Source organism: Salmo salar, chromosome 11 (genome assembly GCF_965601325.2).
Source record: "Salmo salar chromosome 11, fSalSal1, whole genome shotgun sequence".
Lineage (NCBI taxonomy): Eukaryota > Metazoa > Chordata > Actinopteri > Salmoniformes > Salmonidae > Salmo > Salmo salar.
The window spans coordinates 97,202,356-97,226,623 of NC_138301.1; the positions used below are offsets into that span (position 1 = coordinate 97,202,356).

Genomic DNA, 24,268 nt, shown 5'->3' on the forward strand with positions numbered 1-24,268 from the left:
TAACCAATGGGCTTATTCTGGCTTTATAACTATTAGTGGGTTGATAACCAATGGGCTTATTCTGGCTTTATAACTATTAATGCGTTGATAACCAATGTGCTTATTCTGGCTTTATAACTATTAATGCGTTGATAACCAATGGGCTTATTCTGGCTTTATAACTATTAGTGGGTTGATTTCCAATGGGCTCATTCTTGCTTTATAACTATAGGCCAGTGTGAGTTATCCTAAAACCTGTCAGCAAACACCCTAAGATAACCACCCAAAAAGCAGAAAAAAAACAAAAGCTTCGCTGACCACCATTATACTTTCTGTGTGGTACCTTCAACGCAAGTGTTTGATCACTCGATGTTGAGGATGAGAGCTCGAATCAGTGGTGTCACATAAAGCCCTCCAGGCAAGGCTGCTGGAACAGACACAACATTAGCCATGCAGGGAGCGGAGTTGCTGTAAACGCTTATGTAAGGGGAGCCGACGAGTGCCCGGCGCATGCTAATGTACCCCCTACGACCAGACGGTCTCGGACCAGACACGGTAATGTAGCAAGGCCAGACAGGGGGGAGTCAGGGGCATAGAAGGTCGTGATGGGGGTCTGAGTCAGGACTGATCAAGCTAGGGGCTCTTAGTGTGACTGGTCCTGGTTGACCAGCATAACAGCAGAAGGAAAGTTCTTCGGTAATGCTGGAACAGTTTCCTGGAATTGATAGTCAATGGGTTTAAATATGCCAATGAGCACTTAAAACAGAGCCATGGAAAACACAGCCCTCCCGACCACATTTCTATACTGAATACCAATTCAAAGGTATACATCCATTTGACCATTTCCCTAAAGACGTAATTTATGCATGTGTCATGCACACTTTCCCCCAATCAAATCTTTCCAAATAACTGGAAAAGTTAAGAGAGGCTAATGAGAGAAGCTGGTGGTGGAAGCACAGCTAATGGTCACAGACCCCTGATCCAACTCTACTTTTTCTTCATTGAATAACAAAACATTTACCTTTTGGCCCTCATGTCGGCGATTTTCACAACCTGTATTTAATTCCCTTATTTGTTCTTCATCATGAGTAAGAGGAAGCTCATTATCTGAATCTCGAGGCTAGTACAGCTGGCAGCAGCCTATCATCTGAGACACAGAGGTCTAAGTGTAACCTATAAAATCATCATTATCCTGGCATGCTTTCGCTTGTTCGACATGATTGACAAGTCAGCCAATTAGAGTGGAAGAATGAAAGCTCGTCCTTGTTCCTTACTTAAGTGAGTTTAATGCCATGCCCGAAGCTTTTTGAAAGGAACTTTAAGTTGTGCGTTTCGTGTTATTTTTGGCAAGGCAGTTCAAAAAAGGAGAAACATGTCTTTGTGTTTAAATAGTAATTTAATTTTAATGTTAAGATCATACAGTGAATGTCTATGTTTTTAATGATATGGTAATAGGGATATACACATTTTAGTTATGATCACTGTAGGGTCATGTTTGGTGAAAAGCTAAGTGTACTTTGAAAATACAAGAGCATTTTATTGAGCACATAAGATCATACATTTATTTTGTCTGCTGAAAGTAATGCTTACCTTGGGGCAGTAAATGTGCCTTTGTGAGCTCCATACTGCACATTATTTAAGGTGAAATGCTTCTTAATTTGAATGCTAGCACTCTATACAGATGCAGGATCTTAATTTGATCCGTTTCTCACAGTAGGAAAATAACCCTGCAGTAACAAGAAATGTAAATTATTGTGTGTATTATAATTAATTAAAATTGTTGTATGGGTTGATGCAGCACTCTCCTTCTTGGTAAAATAGCCCTTACACAGCCTGGAGGTGTGTTTTCTGTATTTTTGTATATTTGATTGAACCTTTATTTAACTAGGCAAGTCAGTTAAGAACAAATTCTTATTTACAATGACGGTCTACCCCAGCCAAACCCTAACCCGGACGACGCTGGGCCGATTATATTTGTATGGAGCAGCTAATGTATCCCCATTAGCTGCTGCCAAAGCAGCAGCTACTCTTCCTGGGGTCCAGCAAAATTAAAATACATTCAAAGATTTCACAACACACTGTGTGCCCTCAGGCCCATACTCCACCACTACCACATATCTACGGTACTAAATCCATGTGTATATATAGTGCGTATGTTATCGTGTATGCATGTGTTGCTTCATAGTCTGCGCTGTTCCATAAGGTGTTTTTAAAACTGTTTTTTTAAATGTGCCGCCCTGTGGGACTCCAAATCACGGCCAGTTGTGATACAACCTGGAATCGAACTAGGGTCTGTAGTGACGCCTCTAGCACTGAGATGCAGTGCCTTAGACCGCTGTGCCACTCGGGAGCCAAATTGTTGGGTCATTGTCCTGTTGAAAAACAAATGATAGTCCCACTAAGCCCAATGGGATGGCCTATCGCTGCAGAATAATTTGGTAAGCATGCTGGTTAAGTGTGCCTTGAATTCAAAATGAATCACAGACAGTGTCACCAGCAAAGCACCCCCACACCATAACAACTCCTCCTCCATGCCTTAAGGTTGGAAATACACATGCGGAGATCATTCGTTCACCCACACCGCATCTCACAAAGATGCAGTGGTTGGAACCAAAAATCTCCAACTTGGACTCCAGACCAAAGGACAAATTTCCACCGGTCTAATGTCCATTGCTCGTGTTTCTTGGCCCAAGCAAGTCTCTTCTTCTTATTGGTGTCCTTTGGGCTGCATTTTCTTAACTCTGTGTCTTCCATTCCTGTGGCGGTCCTCATGAGAGTCAGTTTCATCATAGAGCTTGATGTTTTTTGCAACTTCACTTAAATAAACTTTCAAAGTTCTTGAAATGTTCCATATTGACTGACCTTCATGTCTTAAAGTAAGGATGGACTGTCGTTTCTCTTTGTTTATTTGAGCTATTCTTGTCATAATATGGGCTTGGTCTTTTACCGAATAGGGCTATCTTCTGTATACCACACAACTGATTGGCTCAAACGCATTAAGAAGGAAAGAAATTCCACAAATTAACTTTTAATAAGGCACACCTGTTAATTGAAATGCATTCCAGGTGACTACCTCATGAAGCTGGTTGAGAGAATGCCAAGAGTGTGCAAAGCTGTCATCAAGGCAAAGGGTGGCTATTTGAAGAATCTCAAATATAAAATATATTTTGATTTGTTTAACACTTGGTTCCTACATTATTCCATGTGTTATTTCATAGTTTTGATGTCTTCACTACTATTCTACAATGTAGAAAATAGTAAAAATAAATAAAAACCTTTGAATGAGTAGGTGTTCTAAAACTGGTAATGTATATATTAATAGAGCAATTGAAATTCCAATAATATGGACACTGATCTAAACAAATCAGAATAAACTGCACAACTCAAAAGGTTATCAGAGTTCCATGTCAATAAGATGTCCTTTCCACGTATGTGATGGAGAGACTGAACGTAGGAGGAATGGGGAGAGAGAAACCGACAGCTCAATGTCAAAAGAATAGAGCACTCAGACTTGAACCTGTCACAGAACTGACAGAATTACACTTAATGATGCAAAGAGCCAGGAGACATCCTGGGCCCCGAGGCCAGACGCATACACCGTGTTTCCTGATCCTCTTCCTTCCTATTCAATATCCTTCCCCAATTTCACAGATGATGAGATTCCGCACGGATAAACACACATGCTACCATTCACATCAAGTCCAAGTGGAAGTATCAAAAGAAAACCAAGAGGGGTGACTGAAAGCATGAAATAAGGTCTGCTCTGAGCTTGAACCCACTTTAGATCGCACAACCAGCTTGCCCAGAATAACCTCTGGCTCGTCACTCAGTGGAGTGATATTTAAAAACAGAGCCTGCTAATGTTTATGCCCTGAAACAGTGCTAGTCAGCAGAGGGACACATTGAGGGTGGGTGAGAGATTTGCATCGGACAGCATGGATGGATGATGCACATGATACAGCAATTCCCCTTAGGGCTGGGCAGCATAGCGTATTTTACGATATACCGGTATTGATGCATTGACCGGTTTGGGTTTTTACTTTACCTTCTATAACAGTATGTGAATGTTTGGTTTGTTAAATGTGGTACGCTGTGTTTAACGTCCATTTTTATAGTTTACTTCGCTACTTGAGTCATCTCTCTCCGTTCTCTCTCTTTGTTGTTCCTCGACCACGAGACACTTGCGTTCAGTCTGCATGGTCAATGCAGCACATGCAACAATGTTGATGACAATGCTGTTTTCACTTTGCTTCTTCATATAAATCCAGTAGTGTTCTAAAATTACACTATTAGTTTGTGTTGCTTACATCTGAAAACAGCTAGTTTGTATTTTCTTTGCAAGTTGGGCCTAAATCTTGTTAGCCGCTAATGCTAAACGCTAGGTAGCTTGCTAATGAATGTACTGAGTCAGAGCAAACATAATTAGTTATACAGCCTGATAATACCAGTGATGGTGTAGACCTAAATCAGCATGTTGTTTGTGCAACAGTACCTTCTAAATCAAAGAAGAATACAAGAAGCATTAATATGTTAGCTACATGAAGTAGCTAAGATTTAACAGTCAATGTAGCCAAAGATTATAGGGTCCCTTAGGAAACAATTGTCAACACTTTGGTTCTTAAAAAAACACTTTGGTTCTTACCCTATCACAATAACTCCTCCCTGGCATTTTCCTCTGAATTATAATAATCATTCCATTTTCATGATTCCAACATTTCACCCAAGTGTTTTGCTCTAAATCATAAGTAAAATCGCTATTGCAACATTTGGTTCGAAATAAGGTTTAGATTGTTTGCCCATACCGTGCAGCCCTACATGGCAGTGTGGACAGTCAATGTAGCCAAAGATTATTTTCTCAAATGAGTGCAGGAAATACAGAAATGTATGAAAATGCTAAAAAGAAAATTGGGGTTGAAGTTGAATTGAACAGTATAAAACAATCAGAATGGAGGAAGACCCATTTAAATCACTTAGAAGGTATGTGTTGCCACCCTGAGGTCATGCACTACTTATAAAGCAAATTTAGAAATGGTATAATTTAAAAACATAAAATACTGTCAAATAACGTCATACCGTAATTTTTTTTTACAATACCGTGATATGATATTTTGGCCAGCACTAATTCCCCTGAAGACAGCGAGTCAAGAGGCAAAGAAAAAAGGAAAGATAGAGGGGGAAAGAGAGAGAAAGAGAGAGGCAGAGAGAAGCGAATGTGAAGAGATGTGAGGATGGGGTGGAAGTAGAGAGAGGGGTCAAAAGGGGCAGAGAAAAGAGGAGTGTATTGAGAGGCGATTAAGTTGGAGAGATGAGAAGTGACGTCTGGAGCAAGGAATAGAGATAATATAAGAAAGAAAGAGAGGAGTGAGACGTGAGAAAGAGGAGAGCAAAAAGAGTGTGGAGAAGTGAAGAGAGGGGACTGGAGACGTGCGAGAGGAGATAGTTGAACGGAGAGAATACTTGTAAGGACATACCAGTGGAGAGGTGTCTAATGGACTGAAGAAGAGAGATGTGTGTAGGTGTATAGGTTGTTATCAATAAAATGTCACAATAAGGTGCAGTGTTCGATTTGCCTGCTGGGGGACAAGGAGATCCCCAGCGCCGCTAAAACCATTGACAACTGTGTGCCGTTTTCAAGGGATTGTTAAATAAATCGGAACTATTTGGTTGTAATATCATCATCACCTCTTGAAGAGCATAGAACTACACATTTCAGATTATTCCATGCAAAATAATTGTCAAATTTACCTCTATCGTCAGAGTTATACAGAAATGAACTGTATGCTTTTCATGATCAGTAAACATCAATTGATCATGTAATTTCAAATACGTGAGGGTAGCCTCACAATATCTCAAAATATTGGCTATTTGAGTGATATAAAATAAAAGTGAACTATACCTGACCAGTATGAGTGGTTTAGGTTCATTTCCCATCCTTTTTGGGCTCTGCCTGTCAAGCAGCAAAAGGGTGCATTTACTTTACAAGCTGCCAGTAGAGACTTGTACAGTTTGCTAAACATAGTGGTAAGTAGACCTAATGCACTTTTTTCTCCAACATTATCCCCTTTTCAATACTGTTTTCAAGAGTGTTTAACCTGTTGGGGCTAGGGGGCAGTATTTGCACGGCTGGATAAAAAAATGTACCCGATTTAATCTGGTTACTAATCCTACCCAGTAACTAGAATATGCATATACTTATTATATATGGATAGAAAACACCCTACATTTTCTAAAACTGTTTGAATGGTGTCTGTGAGTATAACAGAACTCATTTGGCAGGCAAAACCCTGAGACATTTTCTGACAGGAAGTGGATACCTGATGTGTTGTATTACCTTTAAACCTATGCCATTGAAAAACACAGGGGCTGAGGAATATTTTGGCACTTCCTATTGCTTCCACTAGATGTCACCAGCCTTTACAAAGTGTTTTGAGTCTTCTGGAGGGAGATCTGACCGAACAAGAGCCATGGAACGATGATGGCCCATTAGACACCTGGCGCGCGAGTTCATGTTGGGTACCCTCGTTCCAATACGTTATAAAAGAGAATGCATTCGTCCACCTTGAATATTATTCATGTTCTGGTTAAAAAAGGCCCTAATGATTTATGCTATACAACGTTTGACATGTTTGAACGAACGTAAATATATTTTTTCCCCTCGTTCATGAAGTGAAGTCCGGCGGGCTTAGATCATGTGCTAACAAGACGGAGATTTTTGGACATAAATGATGAGCTTTTTTGAACAAAACTACATTCGTTATGGACCTGTGATACCTGGAAGTGACATCTGATGAAGAGAATCAAAGGTAATGGATTATTTACATAGTATTTTCGATTTTAGATCTCCCCAACATGACGGCTAGTCTGTATCGCAACGCGTATTTTTCTGGGCGCAGTGCTCAGATTATTGCAAAGTGTGATTTCCCAGTAAGGTTATTTTTAAATCTGGCAAGTTGATTGCGTTCAAGAGATGTAAATCTATAATTCTTTAAATGACAATATAATATTTTACCAATGTTTTCTAATTTTAATTATTTAATTTGTGGTGCTGACTTGACTGCCGGTTATTGGAGGGAAACGATTTCCTCAACATCAATGCCATAGTAAAACGCTGTTTTTGGATATAAATATGAACTTGATAGAACTAAAAATGCATGCATTGTCTAACATAATGTCCTAGGAGTGTCATCTGATGGAGATTGTAAAAGGTTAGTGCATCATTTTAGCTGGTTTTATGGTTTTGGTGACCCTGTCTTTGAATTGACAAAACATTACACACAACTCTTGTAAATGTACTGTCCTAACATACTCTAAATTTATGCTTTCGCCGTAAAACCTTTTTGAAATCGTAAAACGTGGTTAGATTAAGGAGATGTTTATCTTTCAAAGGGTGTAAAATAGTTGTATGTTTGAAAAATTTGCTGATTGAGTTTGAATAACAGAGTGATCTCCAGCCATGTCCTCGTCAACACTCACACCTGTGTTAACGAGAGAATCACTGGCATGATGTCAGCTGGTCCTTTTGAGGGAGGGCTGAAATGCAGTGGAAATGTTTTTTGGGGATTCAGTTCATTTGCAAGGCAAAGAGGGACTTTGCAATTAATTGCAATTCATCTGATCACTCTTCATAACATTCTGGAGTATATGCAAATTGCCATCATACAAACTGAGGCAGCAAACTTTGTGAAAATGTATATTTGTGTCATTCTCAAAACTTTTGGCCACGACTGTACACACACATGCATGTTCACACGCACCCACACACACACACACATCCTTTAACCTCTATGGGCTAGGTGGGACGCTTGCGTCCCACCTACGTAACAGCCACTGCCAGCCTGTGGCGCGATTTTCAAAACCTTAAAAATCCTATTACTTCAATTTCTCAAACATATGACTATTTTACAGCCATTTAAAGACAAGACTCTCGAATAACAGACTGGAAGCTTCAAAAGGAGGGTGGTGCTTGGAATCATTGTTCTTCCTCTGTCAATCATGGTTACCTGCAAAGAAACACGTGCCGTCATCATTGCTTTGCACAAAAAGGGCTTCACAGGCAAGGATATTGCTGCCAGTAAGATTGCACCTAAATCAACCATTTATCAGATCATCAAGAACTTCAAGGAGAGCAGTTCAATTGTTGTGAAGAAGTCTTCAGGGCGCCCAAGAAAATCCAGCAAGTGCCAGGACCATCTCCTAAAGTTGATTCATCTGCGGGATCGGGGCACCACCAGTACAGAGCTTGCTCAGGAATGGCAGCAGGCAAGTGTGAGTGCATCTGCACGCACAGTGAGGCGAAGACTTTTGGAGGATGGCCTGGTGTCAAGAAGGGCAGCAAAGAAGCCACTTCTCTCCAGGAAAACATCAGGGACAGACTGATATTCTGCAAAAGGTACAGGGATTGGACTGCTGAGGACTGGGTTAAAGTAATTTTCTCGGATGAATCCCCTTTCCGATTGTTTGGGGCATCCAGAAAAAAAATTGTCCGGAGAAGACAAGGTGAGCCCTACCATCAGTCCTGTGTCATGCCAACAGTAAAGCATCCTGAGACCATTCATGTGTGGGGTTGCTTCTCAGCCAAGGGAGTGGGCTCACTCACAATTTTGCCTAAGAACACAGCCATGAATAAAGAATGAATAAAGGAACAGTTTGGTGACGAACAATGCCTTTTCCAGCATGATGGAGCACCTTGCCATAAGGCAAAAGTAATAACTAAGTGGCTCGGGGAACAAAACATCAATATTTTGGGTCCATGGCCAGGAAACTCCCCAGACCTTAATCTTATTAAGAACTTGTGGTCAATCCTCAAGAGGCAGGTGGACAAACATGTCACGTCCTGGCCAGTATAAGGGTTAATTGTTATTGTAGTTTGGTCAGGACGTGGCAGAGGGTATTTGTTTTATGTGGTTCGGGGTGGTGTGTTATTTAGGAGGGCATTTGATTTATGAATTCCGGGGTTTTTGGGCACTGTTTGATATTCATGTAATTCTGTGTTTAGTCTAGTGAGTCTGGTTCTATGTTTAGGTAATTTGGGTGGAGACTCTCAATTGAAGGCAGGTGTGGTCTATTTCCCTTTGATTGAGAATCCCATATATTAGGGTGTGTTTGTGTTTGTATTTTGTGGGAGATTGTTTCTTGTTTAGCGTGAGTGAGCCTTTCAAGACTGTTCGTTGATCGTGAGTTCGTTTTGTTTTTTTGTTTGTTTGTTGTTCTGGTGTTCACTTGATTATAGTTTAAATAAACATCAAGATGAGCATACACAGTCCTGCTGCATATTGGTCCTCCTTTACCAACGACAACTATGACAGAATCTCTCACCAAACTTGGACCAAGCAGCAGAGGAACGAGGAAGAAGGATGGACATGGGCGGAGATAAGGATGAGCGTTTCCAGGGCTTTGGAAGAGTTAAGGAAACTCGAGAGGCAGCCCCAATAAAAATAATTGGGGGGGGCACAAGGGCAGTTTTGCGGGGCAAGAATGGAGCCCCAGGCCAGCTTCCCGCACTAGCCCTGAGGTGCGTCAGCCCAGTCTGACTCGGCCTGTTCCCGCTCCCCGCACTAGCCCGAGGTGCGTGTCTCCAGGCTGGCATGTCCAGTACCAGCTCCACGCATCAGGCGTCTAGTGTGTCAGCCCAGCCTCGCCAGTCAGGAGCTGCCAGAGCTGCCCGTCAGTCAGGAGTCGCCAGAGCTGCCCGTCAGTCAGGAGTCGCCAGAGCTGCCCGTCAGTCAGGAGTCGCCAGAGCTGCCCGTCAGTCAGGAGTCGCCAGAGCTGCCCGTCAGTCAGGAGTCGCGAGAGCTGCCCGTCAGTCAGGAGTCGCCAGAATGGCCCGACTGCCCGGAGATGCCAGAGTGGCCCGACTGCCCGGAGATGCCAGAGTGGCCCGACTGCCCGGAGATGCCAGAGTGGCCCGACTGCCCGGAGATGCCAGAGTGGCCCGACTGCCCGGATCAGCCAGAGTGGCCCATCGGCCAGGATCAGCCAGAGTGGCCCATCGGCCAGGATCAGCCAGAGTGGCCCATCGGCCAAGATCAGCCAGAGTGGCCCATCGGCCAGGATCAGCCAGAGTGGCCCGACTGCCCGGAGATGCCAGAGTGGCCCGACTGCCCGGAGATGCCAGAGTGGCCCGACTGCCCGGATCAGCCAGAGTGGCCCATCGGCCAGGATCAGCCAGAGTGGCCCATCGGCCAAGATCAGCCAGAGTGGCCCATCGGCCAGGATCAGCCAGGATCAGCCAGAGTGGCCCGACTGCCCGGAGATGCCAGAGTGGCCCGACTGCCCGGAGATGCCAGAGTGGCCCGACTGCCCGGATCAGCCAGAGTGGCCCATCGGCCAGGATCAGCCAGAGTGGCCCATTGGCCAGGATCAGCCAGAGTGGCCCATTGGCCAAGATCAGCCAGAGTGGCCCATCGGCCAGGATCAGCCAGGATCAGCCAGAGTGGCCCGACTGCCCGGAGATGCCAGAGTGGCCCGACTGCCCGGAGATGCCAGAGTGGCCCATCGGCCAGGATCAGCCAGAGTGGCCCGACTGCCCGGAGATGCCAGAGTGGCCCGACTGCCCGGAGATGCCAGAGTGGCCCGACTGCCCGGAGATGCCAGAGTGGCCCGACTGCCCGGATCAGCCAGAGTGGCCCATCGGCCAGGATCAGCCAGAGTGGCCCATCGGCCAGGATCAGCCAGAGTGGCCCATCGGCCAGGATCAGCCAGAGTGGCCCATCGGCCAGGATCAGCCAGGATCAGCCAGAGTGGCCCGACTGCCCGGAGATGCCAGAGTGGCCCGACTGCCCGGAGATGCCAGAGTGGCCCATCGGCCAGGATCAGCCAGAGTGGCCCGACTGCCGGAGATGCCAGAGTGGCCCGACTGCCCGGAGATGCCAGAGTGGCCCGACTGCCCGGAGATGCCAGAGTGGCCCGACTGCCCGGATCAGCCAGAGTGGCCCATCGGCCAGGATCAGCCAGAGTGGCCCATCGGCCAGGATCAGCCAGAGTGGCCCATCGGCCAGGATCAGCCAGGATCAGCCAGAGTGGCCCGACTGCCCGGAGATGCCAGAGTGGCCCGACTGCCCGGAGATGCCAGAGTGGCCCATCGGCCAGGATGAGCCAGAGTGGCCCGACTGCCCGGAGATGCCAGAGTGGCCCATCGGCCAGGATCAGCCAGAGTGGCCCATTGGCCAGGATCAGCCAGAGTGGCCCATCGGCCCAGAGTCTGCCGATGACCAAAAATCAAGGGAGTCTAGCAACAACCCTAAACTGAGTAAGCCTGACATTTCAGAACTTAACCTGTTATGGCTAGGGGGCAGTATTTTCACGGCTGGATAAAAAACGTACCCGATTTAATCTGGTTACTACTCCTGCCCAGTAACTAGAATATGCATATAATTATTGGCTTTGGATAGAAAACACTCCAAAGTTTCTAAAACTGTTTGAATGGTGTCTGTGAGTATAACAGAACTCAAATGGCAGGTAAAAACCTGAGAGATTCCTTTACAGGAAGTGGCCTGTCTGACCATTTATTGTCTTTCTCCAATAGGCTCTCAGAGCCCGGGAAAAACCTGAATGTCGTCATTTCAGCCCCAGGCTGAAACACATTATCGCCTTTCTCAAGTGGCCGATCAAGGGACTGTGGGCTTAGGCGCGTGCACTGGCCGCCCCCGTCTTTGTGTTTTTTCCTCTGTTTGCCGAAAAGGAGATTCCCGGTCGGAATATTATCGCTTTTTTACGAGATAAATTGCATAAAAATTGATTTTAAACAGCGGTTGACATGCTTCGAAGTACGGTAATGGAATATTTAGAATTTTTTTGTCACGAAATGCGCGATGCGCGCGACCCTGATTTACCATTTCGGATAGTTTCTGGAACGCACAAACAAAACGCCGCTATTCGGATATAACGATGGATTATTTTGGACCAAACCAACATTTGTTATTGAAGTAGCAGTCCTGGGAGTGCATTCTGACGAAGACAACAAAAGGTAATCAAACTTTTGTAATAGTAAATCTGATTTTGGTGAAGGCTAAACTTGCCGGGTGTCTAAATAGCTAGCCCGTGATGGCTGGGCTATGTACTTAGAATATTGCAAAATGTGCTTTCACCAAAAAGCTATTTTAAAATCGGACATATCGAGTGCATAGAGGAGTTCTGTATCTATAATTCTTAAAATAATTGTTATGCTTTTTGTGAACGTTTATCGTGAGTAATTTAGTAAATTGTTAGTAAATTCCCCGGAAGTTTGCGGGGGGTATGCTAGTTCTGAACGTCACATGCTAATGTAAAAAGCTGTTTTTTTATATAAATATGAACTTGATTGAACAAAACATGCATGTATTGTATAACATAATGTCCTAGGTGTGTCATCTGATGAAGATCATCAAAGGTTAGTGCTGCATTTAGCTGTCTTCTGGGTTTTTGTGACATTATATGCTAGCTTGAAAAATGGGTGTCTGATTATTTCTGGCTGGGTACTCTGCTGACATAATCTAATGGTTTGCTTTCGCTGTAAAGCCTTTTTGAAATCGGACAGTGTGGTTAGATAAAGGAGAGTCTTGTCTTTAAAATGCTGTGAAATAGTCATATGTTTGAAAAATTGAAGTTTTTGTATTTTTGAGGAATTTGTAATTCGCGCCACGCCTATCATTGGATATTGGAGCATGTGTTCCGCTAGCGGAACGTCTAGATGTAAGAGGTTAAAGTAATTAATGGTTTAATTGATGAGTCTGCATACAGGGTGGAGAGGAGGAGGTCTGCCCATGATCCGGTGCAGAAGGGGAGTCTACCTACGGTCCGAGGCTGATCGGGTCGGTCGGCACTCTGGAGGACAATAGGCCGGAGCCTGAACCACCACCTGCATAGGTGGGTTGGGGAGGGGGGGTGTAGCACAAGTGCCGTCGGTGACGGCAGCCACCCTCCCTTCCCTCCCTCCCTTTAGTTTAGTTTTTTTTTTTTGGGGGGGGGGGGTTTAGTTATTCTTGAGGTGCTTCCGGGGTTAGCACCTTTAGGGGGGGGGGGGGGGAGGGGGGTACTGTCACGTCCTGGCCAGTATAAGGGTTAATTGTTATTGTAGTTTGGTCAGGACGTGGCAGAGGGTATTTGTTTTATGTGGTTCGGGGTGGTGTGTTATTTAGGAGGGCATTTGATTTATGTATTCCGGGGTTTTTGGGCACTGTTTGATATTCATGTAATTCTATGTTTAGTCTAGTGAGTCTGGTTCTATGTTTAGGTAATTGGGGTGGAGACTCTCAATTGAAGGCAGGTGTGGTCTATTTGCCTTTGATTGAGAGTCCCATATATTAGGGTGTGTTTGTGTTTGTATTTTGTGGGAGATTGTTTCTTGTTTAGCGTGAGTGAGCCTTTCAAGACTGTTGATCGTAAGTTCGTTTTGTTTGTTTGTTTGTTGTTCTGGTGTTCACTTGATTATAGTTTAAATAAACATCAAGATGAGCATACACAGTCCTGCTGCATATTGGTCCTCCTTTACCAACAACAACTGTGACAAAACAAAAACCCACAAATTCTTACAAACTCCAAACATTGATTATGCAAGAATGGGCTACCATCAGTCAGGATGTGGCCCAGAAGTTAATTGACAGCATGCCAGGGCAGATTGCAGAGGTCTTGAAAAAGAAGGGTCAACACTGCAAATATTGACTCTTTGCATCAACTTCATGTAATTGTCAATAAAAGCCTTTGACACTTATGAAATGCTTGTAATTATACTTCAGTATCCCATTGTAACATCTGACAAAAATATCTAAAGACACTGAAGCAGCAGACTTTGTGAAAATTAATATTTGTGTCATTCTCAAAACGTTTGGCCACGACTGTATGTGTTTCTTACCATAACAGAGATGTGCAGCAGGTGCATGTGTTCGTGCAGGATGTGAGCAGGTTCCCGGGCCGTGGGCACGGTGGTCTGGATCAGCTGCTCAGAGGTGCTCATGGACACGTGGAAATACAGTGTCCCGTTCTCCAACCACTGCTGCTTCCAATGCACCTGAGATATATCTGCCCCAGTACCTGACATCTCTACAGATAGAAAGAGAGAGAGAAAGGGAGATTTTGTGAAATAAACAATTGGCACTGTGTGTGTGTGTGTGTGTGTGTGTGTGTGTGTGTGTGTGTGTGTGTGTGTGTGTGTGTGTGTGTGTGTGTGTGTGTGTGTGTGTGTGTGTGTGTGTGTGTGTGTGTGTGTGTGTGTGTGTGTGTGTGTGTGTGTGCGCGTGTGTTTTTGAAAACAAGTGTGTGCACTGTCATGACGTTGGCCTCTTTGGGTTTTCTATGCACCATCCCCCTCCTTCTGTCTCCAACCCAGGCTAAGTGAGTGCAGTCATAAATTCCGAAGGAGAATGTCCTGCCTCATGGCCACAGCTTTGAGACAGAGTGGTTTCATAGAGCGACAAAGGAATTCTTCCACCTCACAGGACGGGGGAATCGAACGACATTTATGGTCTGGAGAAGGTATAAAAGATCGGTGAAGAATCCAGCTACGAACTGGTCCGTTTGGTACAATGTTGTGAAACTCATGAGAGACAAAAAAAAAAAAGTTCAAATAAGGCTGCATGATACAACACATCACTACCTGGCCATACACTCACAAGCATATTACCATAATAATGTTTATATAATAGCCTCAGCTATGGGACTTACATCTCAATGGTTGTATCAACTGAATGAATAAGGATAAAGCTATTTGGAATATGTTGAGATGCTATGTACTGATGTTAATGTGAGAGAATTGTATTTCTGTTCAAAGTCTTAACTAAGTCATCGGGACACAGACAGGACCTGGCGTCATGTGACAGACTTTTTTACGTTCAGTATATAAACCCCCACCCAGGGTTTCTTTCTTTAGACCAGCTTACCTCAATAATGAGAGGGCCAAGGTTTGACCATGCATTCCTCTACTGAACTTTAACCATACCACGTGGTTAAACTCTTAAACTATTGATACCAACAGAATAATAACAAGTCTTTGATATTAATAACTAGTCTGCAGCTAGGAATTCAAATTCGGTCCATTCTATGACAACATGAACGAATGTCGCTTTGAAAGATCCATTCTAACCGAGAGAGAGAGAGAGAGAGAGAGAGAGAGAGAGAGAGAGAGAGAGAGAGAGAGAGAGAGAGAGAGAACTCTCCAACAGAACAGAACTCTCCAACAAGGATCCCGACGACACACTGAGCGTAAATATATATATAGATTGCAATTGTTTCCGAATGAGTGAACGTTCATGTGCAAAGGGTTAGCATATCAATTGTTAATATTTATCAACTCTGTAGTGCCTTCTCAGCTGACCCTTATCACCCTTTGTTTAACCTCTATGGGCTAGGTGGGACGCTAGCGTGCCACCCGTGGTGCACTCCATCAACAGCAGGTGCATTTCAAGAGCGGCAAATTTGAATCCAAATAAATGTCAAAATTCAAATTTTTCAAAAATACAACTATTTTACACCATTTGAAAGATAAACATCTCCTTAATCTAACCACGTTTTACGATTTCAAAAAGGTTTTACGGCGAAAGCATAAATTTAGAGTATGTTAGGACAGTACATTTACAAGAGTTGTGTGTAATGTTTTGTCAAGTCAAAGACAGGGTCACCAAAACCATAAAACCAGCTAAAATGATGCACTAACCTTTTACAATCTCCATCAGATGACACTCCTAGGACATTATGTTAGACAATGCATGCATTTTTAGTTCTATCAAGTTCATATTTATATCCAAAAAAGCGTTTTACTATGGCATTGATGTTGAGGAAATCGTTTCCCTCCAATAACCGGCAGTCAAGTCAGCGTCACAAATTAAATAATTAAAATTAGAAAACATTGGTAAAATATTATATTGTCATTTAAAGAATTATAGATTTACATCTCTTGAACGCAATCAACTTGCCAGATTTAAAAATAACCTTACTGGGAAATCACACTTTGCAATAATCTGAGCACTGCGCCCAGAAAAATACGCGTTGCGATACAGACTAGACGTCATGTTGGGGAGATCTAAAATCGAAAATACTATGTAAATAATCCATTACCTTTGATTCTCTTCATCAGATGTCACTTCCAGGTATCACAGGTCCATAACGAATGTAGTTTTGTTCAAAAAAGCTCATCATTTATGTCCAAAAATCTCCGTCTTGTTCGCACATGATCTAAGCCAGCCGGACTTCTCGTCATGAACGAGGGGAAAAAATATATTTCCGTTCGTTCAAACATGTCAAACGTTGTATAGCATAAATCATTAGGGCCTTTTTTAACCAGAACATGAATAATATTCAAGGTGGACGAATGCATACTCTTTTATAACGTATTGGAACGAGGGTACCCAACATGAACTCGCGCGCCAGGTGTCTAATGGGACATCATCGTTCCATGGCTCTTGTTCGGTCAGATCTCCCTCCAGAAGACTCAAAACACTTTGTAAAGGCTGGTGACATCTAGTGGAAGCAATAGGAAGTGCCAAAATATTCCTAAACCCCTGTGTTTTTCAATGGGATAGGTTTAAAGTCAATACAACACATCAGGTATCCACTTCCTGTCAGAAAATGTCTCAGGGTTTTGCCTGCCAAATGAGTTCTGTTATACTCACAGACACCATTCAAACAGTTTTAGAAACTTTAGAGTGTTTTCTATCCATATATAATAAGTATATGCATATTCTAGTTACTGGGTAGGATTAGTAACCAGATTAAATCGGGTACATTTTTTTTATCCAGACGTGCAAATGCTGCCCCCTAGCCCTAACAGGTTAACAAGCCGCCATGCCGGTTTAGCCCACTAGGGCACATTCCTCTACCATTTCTTTGTAACGATATCTACTGTTTTGTATGCTTTCTGTGAATTACTTAGTTTAGTAAATAAATGATTTTAAGACAATTGATGTATGGATGACTTAGTGAAGACTGGGTTCGTGCAGATAAACAACAATTTACGACGTTTGGAATGAGACTGACACGATGTAAAAAATAATAAGTCATTAAATCAGAAGACTCATAGATCAGATATTATGATATCTGGAAAGTTATATTAGGAAAATTATAACTTTGTAATCTGAATATTATATTATATTTCCTTGGTGCCCCGACCTTCTAGTTAATTACAGTTACACGATTAATCAGTTTAATCACGTAATAATAATTACAGAGAGTTATTTGATAAACATATCTTCAGTTTAATGATGCCCAAAGATACGACAGCACTTATGTGTGTGTTTATCTGTGTCTGTGAGAGGAACATGCATCTGTGGGGAAAGTGAAGTGAAAGTTCAGTGGTGACTCAGAAGTCTGTGATAAGTTTTCATTAACATTCCAGTGAAGTGCTTGCTCTCTCTTAAGGTCAAGACTCGGCTGCCCCCCTAGAGGTAGATGTATCAACAGACAGTAGATAGCTTACACTTTTGCTTGCATGCTGCTTATTTGTATAAACAATTAAAATTAGTAGTGTACTAACACATGGGGATAAGACAATGGGTGTCATTCCGTTCATTAACCGTCACCTAGGATTCCATTTTATTGTCAATAGTACTGGAGAAAACGTTGCCTCACTACGCCTCTGCAAATCATCAAAAGTGCCGGAGAAATTAATGAATACATTAGCATGAACAGGACATTGGCATTAGCATAAAGAGCTACGACACCAGAGGGGAAGTGGATCAATTGAAAAAGGAAAGAAGGCAGCGAGAAAAAAATCCAAAAAGACCAGGCGCAACCTTGAAAGATTTTAACAAAGCCAAGTGAGATTAGATTTAGTGGGCAGGTTGGTGGGAGAAATAAAAGCAGGGAGGAAAAAAGCCAAGTTGGCCAGATAGGGATCAAAGCACAGGACTGTGATGCTATCGACTACTGGGGCTATGTGGTCGCTGGGTACTGAGACAGCCTCTGGGAGCTATGTGCTTGATACAGTATTTGTCAGGGGTGGGTGACAAGGGCAGTGACAGGGGGACGGGAGCTGCTCCCAGACCAGTGGCAGGTACAGAATGAGGGATGGCTTTCAGTGGCGCTGGTCATTAACCTACTGACTCTGGGTCAGTGGACACGGCAGGAGAGAAGTACTCTGTGAGCTGCCCTCATCACTGCCACTGACCTTCCAGTACAGGGCATTCACATACATCAGGAGCGCTAGGGCTTCAAGGACAGGGGGAGAGGTAGAGTGACTTGATATGGCACAGTATGGTATGGGATGCTCTCTGACACCCCACTAAAGAGTCCAGATTCTTTAACAGATTTGTGGACAAGTCCTTCATTTTCTATTCCTGTGTGCCCTCACTGTATCAGAACTTCATTAACAAGGGCAGTATGATCATCTACCATGAACACTAAAACAGCCATAACAGAGGATGAGCTGGAGGATATGCTAACCACTGTATTATTGTACAGGGATCTACATTTTTGGCTCCTCGTGGGACAATCAGGTGGGAAACTTTTCAAAAGCCTCCAGAAAGTCCTCTTTCAGCATCTTTCTCTCTCATAAATGGATGCTGACTGTGCAATAGTAGGATTAAAATTAGTAGGCTGTGAAATTTCAAGCACCCATCGAAAGCATATTGCTGTGTTTAATCTGCAGCTTCTCATATTTGGAGATTTGGCTATTGAGCTTGAAAGAGGATGTTCTCAGGTCTAACAAAGAGGTGACACTCATCAGAGGCAGCCATTTAAACGAATAGAGAGGGACAGATATAACAGAGCCATTTTGGCTGGTAATCACTTGGGTGGACACTGTACAAAGCCAAAAGCCTGCCATGAGTGTTGTTATTGGGCAAACATTGAGATGTTAGCAGGATACAGAGGCTGTTGTGTGTGTGTGTGTGTGTGTGTGTGTGTGTGTGTGTGTGTGTGTGTGTGTGTGTGTGTGTGTGTGTTGGTTAGTTTGCATGCCTGTCTGTGGGAAGACGAGGTTGAAGCATGTAAGCTCCCAGCAAGGGCGTCAGGGATGGAATGTCTACCCAGCGGAGAAAAAGGACAACCCTGAGGTGTGTCATTGCAGCCATTACACAAGCCCCTGAGAGCAGGGGAGAAGCATGGCTGATTTTACACAAAGAGAATGAGAAAGAGAAATGGTTGAACCATTAGAGCTCTCTTCTCAAGAGTGAGGCGAATGCCGTATCGCATCAATACCGACCAAGGTACCAATAGTTACCTATGTTACAGTAAAACCTATAGCAAAACATAAAAAAAAAGACAAACTGTTTTTAGAGTAACATCCTTTTCCAGTTTACCCACTTGTGATCGCATTAAGCTTGCAGAACAGAGCAGACGGGATTGTTTGGAGCTTGCCCAAATCTTTGATAAAGCCCTGTTATTCTAGGCGGATGCATCTGAAGGTAGCCCAGATGACCCTGAGTGAAATCTACTGAACACTCAGTATACCACTTATTACCAGGGCTGTCTCAAAGTGGCTCAACGCACAGTACCCAATCACAGTTGTTATGACTGTTCGTATAGAATATGTAATATTGTATTTCAGCCATTGATTTTAATTTTCGCTCATTTTAGTCCACCATGTTAGGCGTTTTGAAGAGATGACGTTTCTCTAAAATCAACATGCAAGATTTTATTATGAAGGAAGAATGGACAAAATACATGTATTATTTTTAACTGACTTTCATTGAAGCTACTTTTCAAATGTAGCACCCAGTCGTACAAGTTTGTTTCCATTGTTAGAATGAAATTCACACTGTGAAATAACTATAAGTACTTCTGAAAATAAGAACTGATTTAATCTCCGCCAATATGCATTTTACTTTAGATGCCAGTGAACAATCTGTTCCCTCTAAAAATGAACAATGCAACAGTTTATGATGATACAAAGAGTGTTGTCTAGTGAGCTGTGAATAACCCACTTCTCCCGAGGGTGTGAAATACTGGGATGCAGAATAACACCAAAGCTACTGTGACCTACATGGTTAAAGTCCTCTTTGTCCACACTACCATTAGAAATCCTTGAACACAGCATTGCGTTAATGTCAGCAGGCTGACCTTTGTTTTGTTAGAATAATGAAATGTGTTAGTTATCATTCATAAATGTGACCTTTACCTTGATCAGTGTTCATAACGGCAATTGAAATGTTATTTCGTACTAGAATAAAAACAGTGTGGCAGCAACTAAGGAAGCACCCGGTGTTGTAGCTGAGGTGGATTTTGAAGAATGCTTGTGAAGGTTATAATGATTATTCATCTCTCTCTTTAAAAAAATGAATACCGGTAGCACACATGCTGTAAAACAATGTTTTGAATTATCGTTGTAAAGAGGAGGTCACGGTTATAGATACACACAGACAAGACAGATGCACATAGATACAAATGGAGTGAGATACACTAAACAAGGAGATTTTTGTGACCTACACACACACACACACGTACATACGCACACACACGTCCTCCCCAAAGGTCGTTCTCATCAGTTTAAAGGTGATCATAGCTGCATGGAGTCAGTAACTGCGTGGGCTGACAGTGCCGTGACAGTTTGTCAGCTCAGTAACAAGACTGTGTCGTCTGCTTACCCTGATGAAAGCTGGCACCCTTAAGGCACTATGCTGCTTGTCATTAACCATGTGGCGATGGCAAGCCAGCCAGCGAGCCTTCCGATAACGCTGCTGCCTAGCCTAGCGCCTCAGCCTGCCATGCCCGTCATAATATTATGGGCAGCTGCACGTTTAATAATTCATAAGCGACAATAATGATAGACTTCCATAACCTTTTAGATTCATCTAAATATATCAGCTCAAAATGCAGAGAGGATAGAAGACGGTGTCAGTCAGCGCCTCATCAGTACTGTCAGAGCCTATTGCCTGATTCAATACACATATCAAACATATCTCACAGTGTTTAGGTTTTAGACGTTTCTAATGTCCACTCTGAACGGCCTCACTTTTGAAACTGAGTATTGAGAGTAAAGTCTACTTTCAACACACAAAAACCTTCCCCACATACTGTATCAGGAGAAAATTTGAATACGCTCGTAGAAATACATATTTGATTAGTCACCAAATGGGGGGTTGTCACGACTCCCATTCAGAAAATGCTAATACCTGTTAAGAATTGACCAATTACCATTTCCAAACGAGTTGACGTGAGATATCGGATATTTAGACAAATACGACATTACCGAAAGGCTGCCGTACTTCCAGTGTTGAGGAGTAGTGAACTACATGTAGTTCAACTAGTAATTGAATTACATTTTGCATTAGCTTGGCGGTAGTTAAACTAAATTCAAATCTAGGTAGTGTTTTCAGTAGATAATTACTTTTTCTGCCATGTAGTGGTGTGGCTAACTACTGGCACTACACACTATGGGTGTGGTTTGGGTTAAATAGTGTTACTGTAGGTTCTGACCAAACAGAATAAAACCTCACAGATGACTAGAAAAAGCTCAAACCAAGTTTATTCACCCACTGGGTCATACAGCTGCAAAGACAAAAACATGTTTACACAAGTACCTATAATTATATCCTCGTACTAGGTGGAGTCAACTCCTTGCTCATCTAGAGAGCCAATACATCTCTGTTGCTAGTCAGGAACTTAATTGGTTCCTCTCAATGGTGTAGTCATGGCCCTGCCTCATGCAAGAACCTTTATGGGTGTGGAAGTATATGTGTGTGGGATAGGCTGTTCCTTCTCACTTCATATGACCTGAACTCGGGACAAATTCCTCGCTCCTCCCAAACCCACGACTGTCCTACTTTATCATTGACTGAAACCAGACTGTTCCCCTTTGACACCCTCCTTAGGAGCCATGAGAATGAACAATAACATGTTGACAGAATGTAAACTTTCTGCACCCCCTTCCTCACTCAATAACTTTCCATACACCTAGTTCTTATCCACCCTCCATTGACCCCAACATATAAATTCCTTATACATGTAAAGTAATCAATAAGTTTTAGTATGGTACATGAATGAGTATATTTCAAGCTAGAACCCAACAGTAGGCAATCATTTCCCTCGCTCGCTGCCTTCCTTTCGGGAGGCATCCACGACATGCCCCTGACAGTTCTTGCGAGCGTTCAGATACGGATCAGTTTCACAAAGTAGTTTGGATGAACTAAATTACTTTTTCAAAGTGTTGGGTTCTGAGAATATGAAATATACTTATTCATGTCACTGAGGGAGAGAGGGTCATGTATAACGTTTACATTATGTCAGGATATGATATTGTTAGCTATCAGGGATCCTTTTGGGGGGGATCCTCTGGGAGGAGAAGAGACACAGTCTGGTATCAGGCACCATGACAGCCGTGAGTTGGGCAGGGAAGTGATCACATGTGGCAGGTATTGATAAGGGGAGAGAGCTTTGGATTAGGCATCAAGGGGGTTGAGGTCAGGTCAGGTCATCTTAAGGAAGAAGGAACGGCTTATTACCCCATCACTTCGTCTTCCTGTCAAACCATAAAAGATGTAAGGATTGGAGAGAGGGAGGAGTACATCTAAATTGGAGAATATATACTTGTGTTGATGGAAACATGTTTTGTCTAATGCAGCTGTATTGATCCTCTGAGAAGAATTAAACTTGGTTAAGCTTTCATAGTGTCTGTTGAGTTTTTTACTCTGAGAATTAGAACCTAACAAAATAAACTTTAGTTAAGTAAAGTATATTTTTTCCATAGGGGTAGCTTTAGTGTAGCTTAACTTATTTCAGTGTGAAGTAATTGGTAGCTTGGTAAACTATCTTTTCAGAGTAGCTTCCCCAACACTGTGCACTTCTCAAAGAAATTAAACACTTAACAACTTAAAGCCACCCCAATGTCTTTATAACACTCCCTAATTAAATAGTTGGCATTCATGGACAATAAAAATGCATAGTGAGGAGAAGGAGCATGTTTCAAGGCATTGAAATGTGCTAATTTCCGGCGGCGCAGTTGGATCCTAACGTCCTGCCATGCCATCTATGTGAAGAGAGAGATCATATTCTCCCAGTCAGGACTGAACAGCTAATAATGTCAACCAGGGGGGAGAGGGAGCGGGAGAGGGAGAGAGAGAGAGAGAGAGATCATGGGCATGAGGAAGGCCATCAATGTCATGTTCAGGTCCTGGCTAGTCATCATTAATTAAGGGTCAGGAGACAAGCAGTAAATACAAAGATTCATGGAGGTTATATAACAATGGGCTTGATGTTATTGTATTGTGATCAAGTAAGCTAGTTAGTTGAAAGAGCAATCATTTGATATGTGCAAGCTAAATCTACAGCACAGGCAAATAGAATCAGGATGAATACAATATACCATAAAATGATATTATATGACAAAGTACTATTCCCTTATATGACATGGACATATGACATGGGCATTGCACAAAGGCAGTCAAAATTACCCTCTGTCTCCCAGACAAAAAGATCTGTCACCAGGTGTCTCTCCCTGTCAGAGGGGTCTTTGAGGGCTCCTTCTGCTGTGACAGCTGTCTCTGTACTGCCTGCTGTACTACTCAACACAGTCAGCACAGCGGTCTCCAATTTTGACGACTCATCACTTCCTAGTGGATGACCTGGTCGTGACCTCTGTACCACCCGCACACTATTACCATCTGCCATCTCCACAGATTCATTTTTAAAGCTGCTTGACCCTAATCATCTTAGTAATGTACTGCTGCATTACTGTTGCAACACCGACAGTGGGATTTCTCCAAGATATAATCATGCTGAAATATGTCTGCCCTATGCCACAGAATGTTTTTCGGGCTCTGCTGCTATTGCTGATGAGGTACAAAGGACAGCAATCACTTCAAATAGAAAACAGGAGGTCTCGTGGAATAATTGGATTCTACTAGTGTCTAGGACTTCCCCTGGGGCTAGGGTCCGGTGAGAATCAGGTATTAACAATCAGTTGTGCCAGTGGGACCAAAGGTCCATCTTTACCCCAACACCCACGCCAACTCAAACTGTGCTCAATCACAGAGCCAGCAGCAAGCCAGCAGCTAGCCATGGCAGTGCCCACCGCCTCTAGCAGGAACCAAACACATTTCAGACTCTACTTATAAAAAGGTTCACTCCGTAAGGGACCATCTGATTTATACTATAAAATAGGTGCTTTATGATGTAACCTAGGTAACAGAGCTTTACAGAGGACGTCCAAGATAGGGACGTACAGATTAACTCAAGTTTATGGCCTTGCTGTATAAAACTGGACGAGAGAAAACAAATGATATGATAATATATTCATACAAATAAAACCTACCGTAGATGTTTTTTGATAGTTTACAACCATGTTACAACAGATCCTGGTTCCTTTCCCATTCATATAATGAACACTAAAACATAGAGGTAGACAAGTGCATAGAGGCCCATGAATTATAGAACAGAGTGGGTGTTA

General features: G+C 42.9%; 1 protein-coding gene across 1 annotated transcript in view; it reads right to left on the reverse strand.

Annotated features, from left to right (window-relative positions):
• The window catches only part of LOC106563268 (astrotactin-2), a 537,304-nt gene that overhangs the window by 442,297 nt on the left and 70,739 nt on the right, over positions 1 to 24,268 (reverse strand). The window contains exon 2 of the mRNA XM_014128700.3: positions 13,808 to 13,995. Coding sequence (XP_013984175.2) covers positions 13,808 to 13,995 — 188 coding nt within the window. The remainder of the gene's footprint in view (positions 1 to 13,807; positions 13,996 to 24,268) is intronic.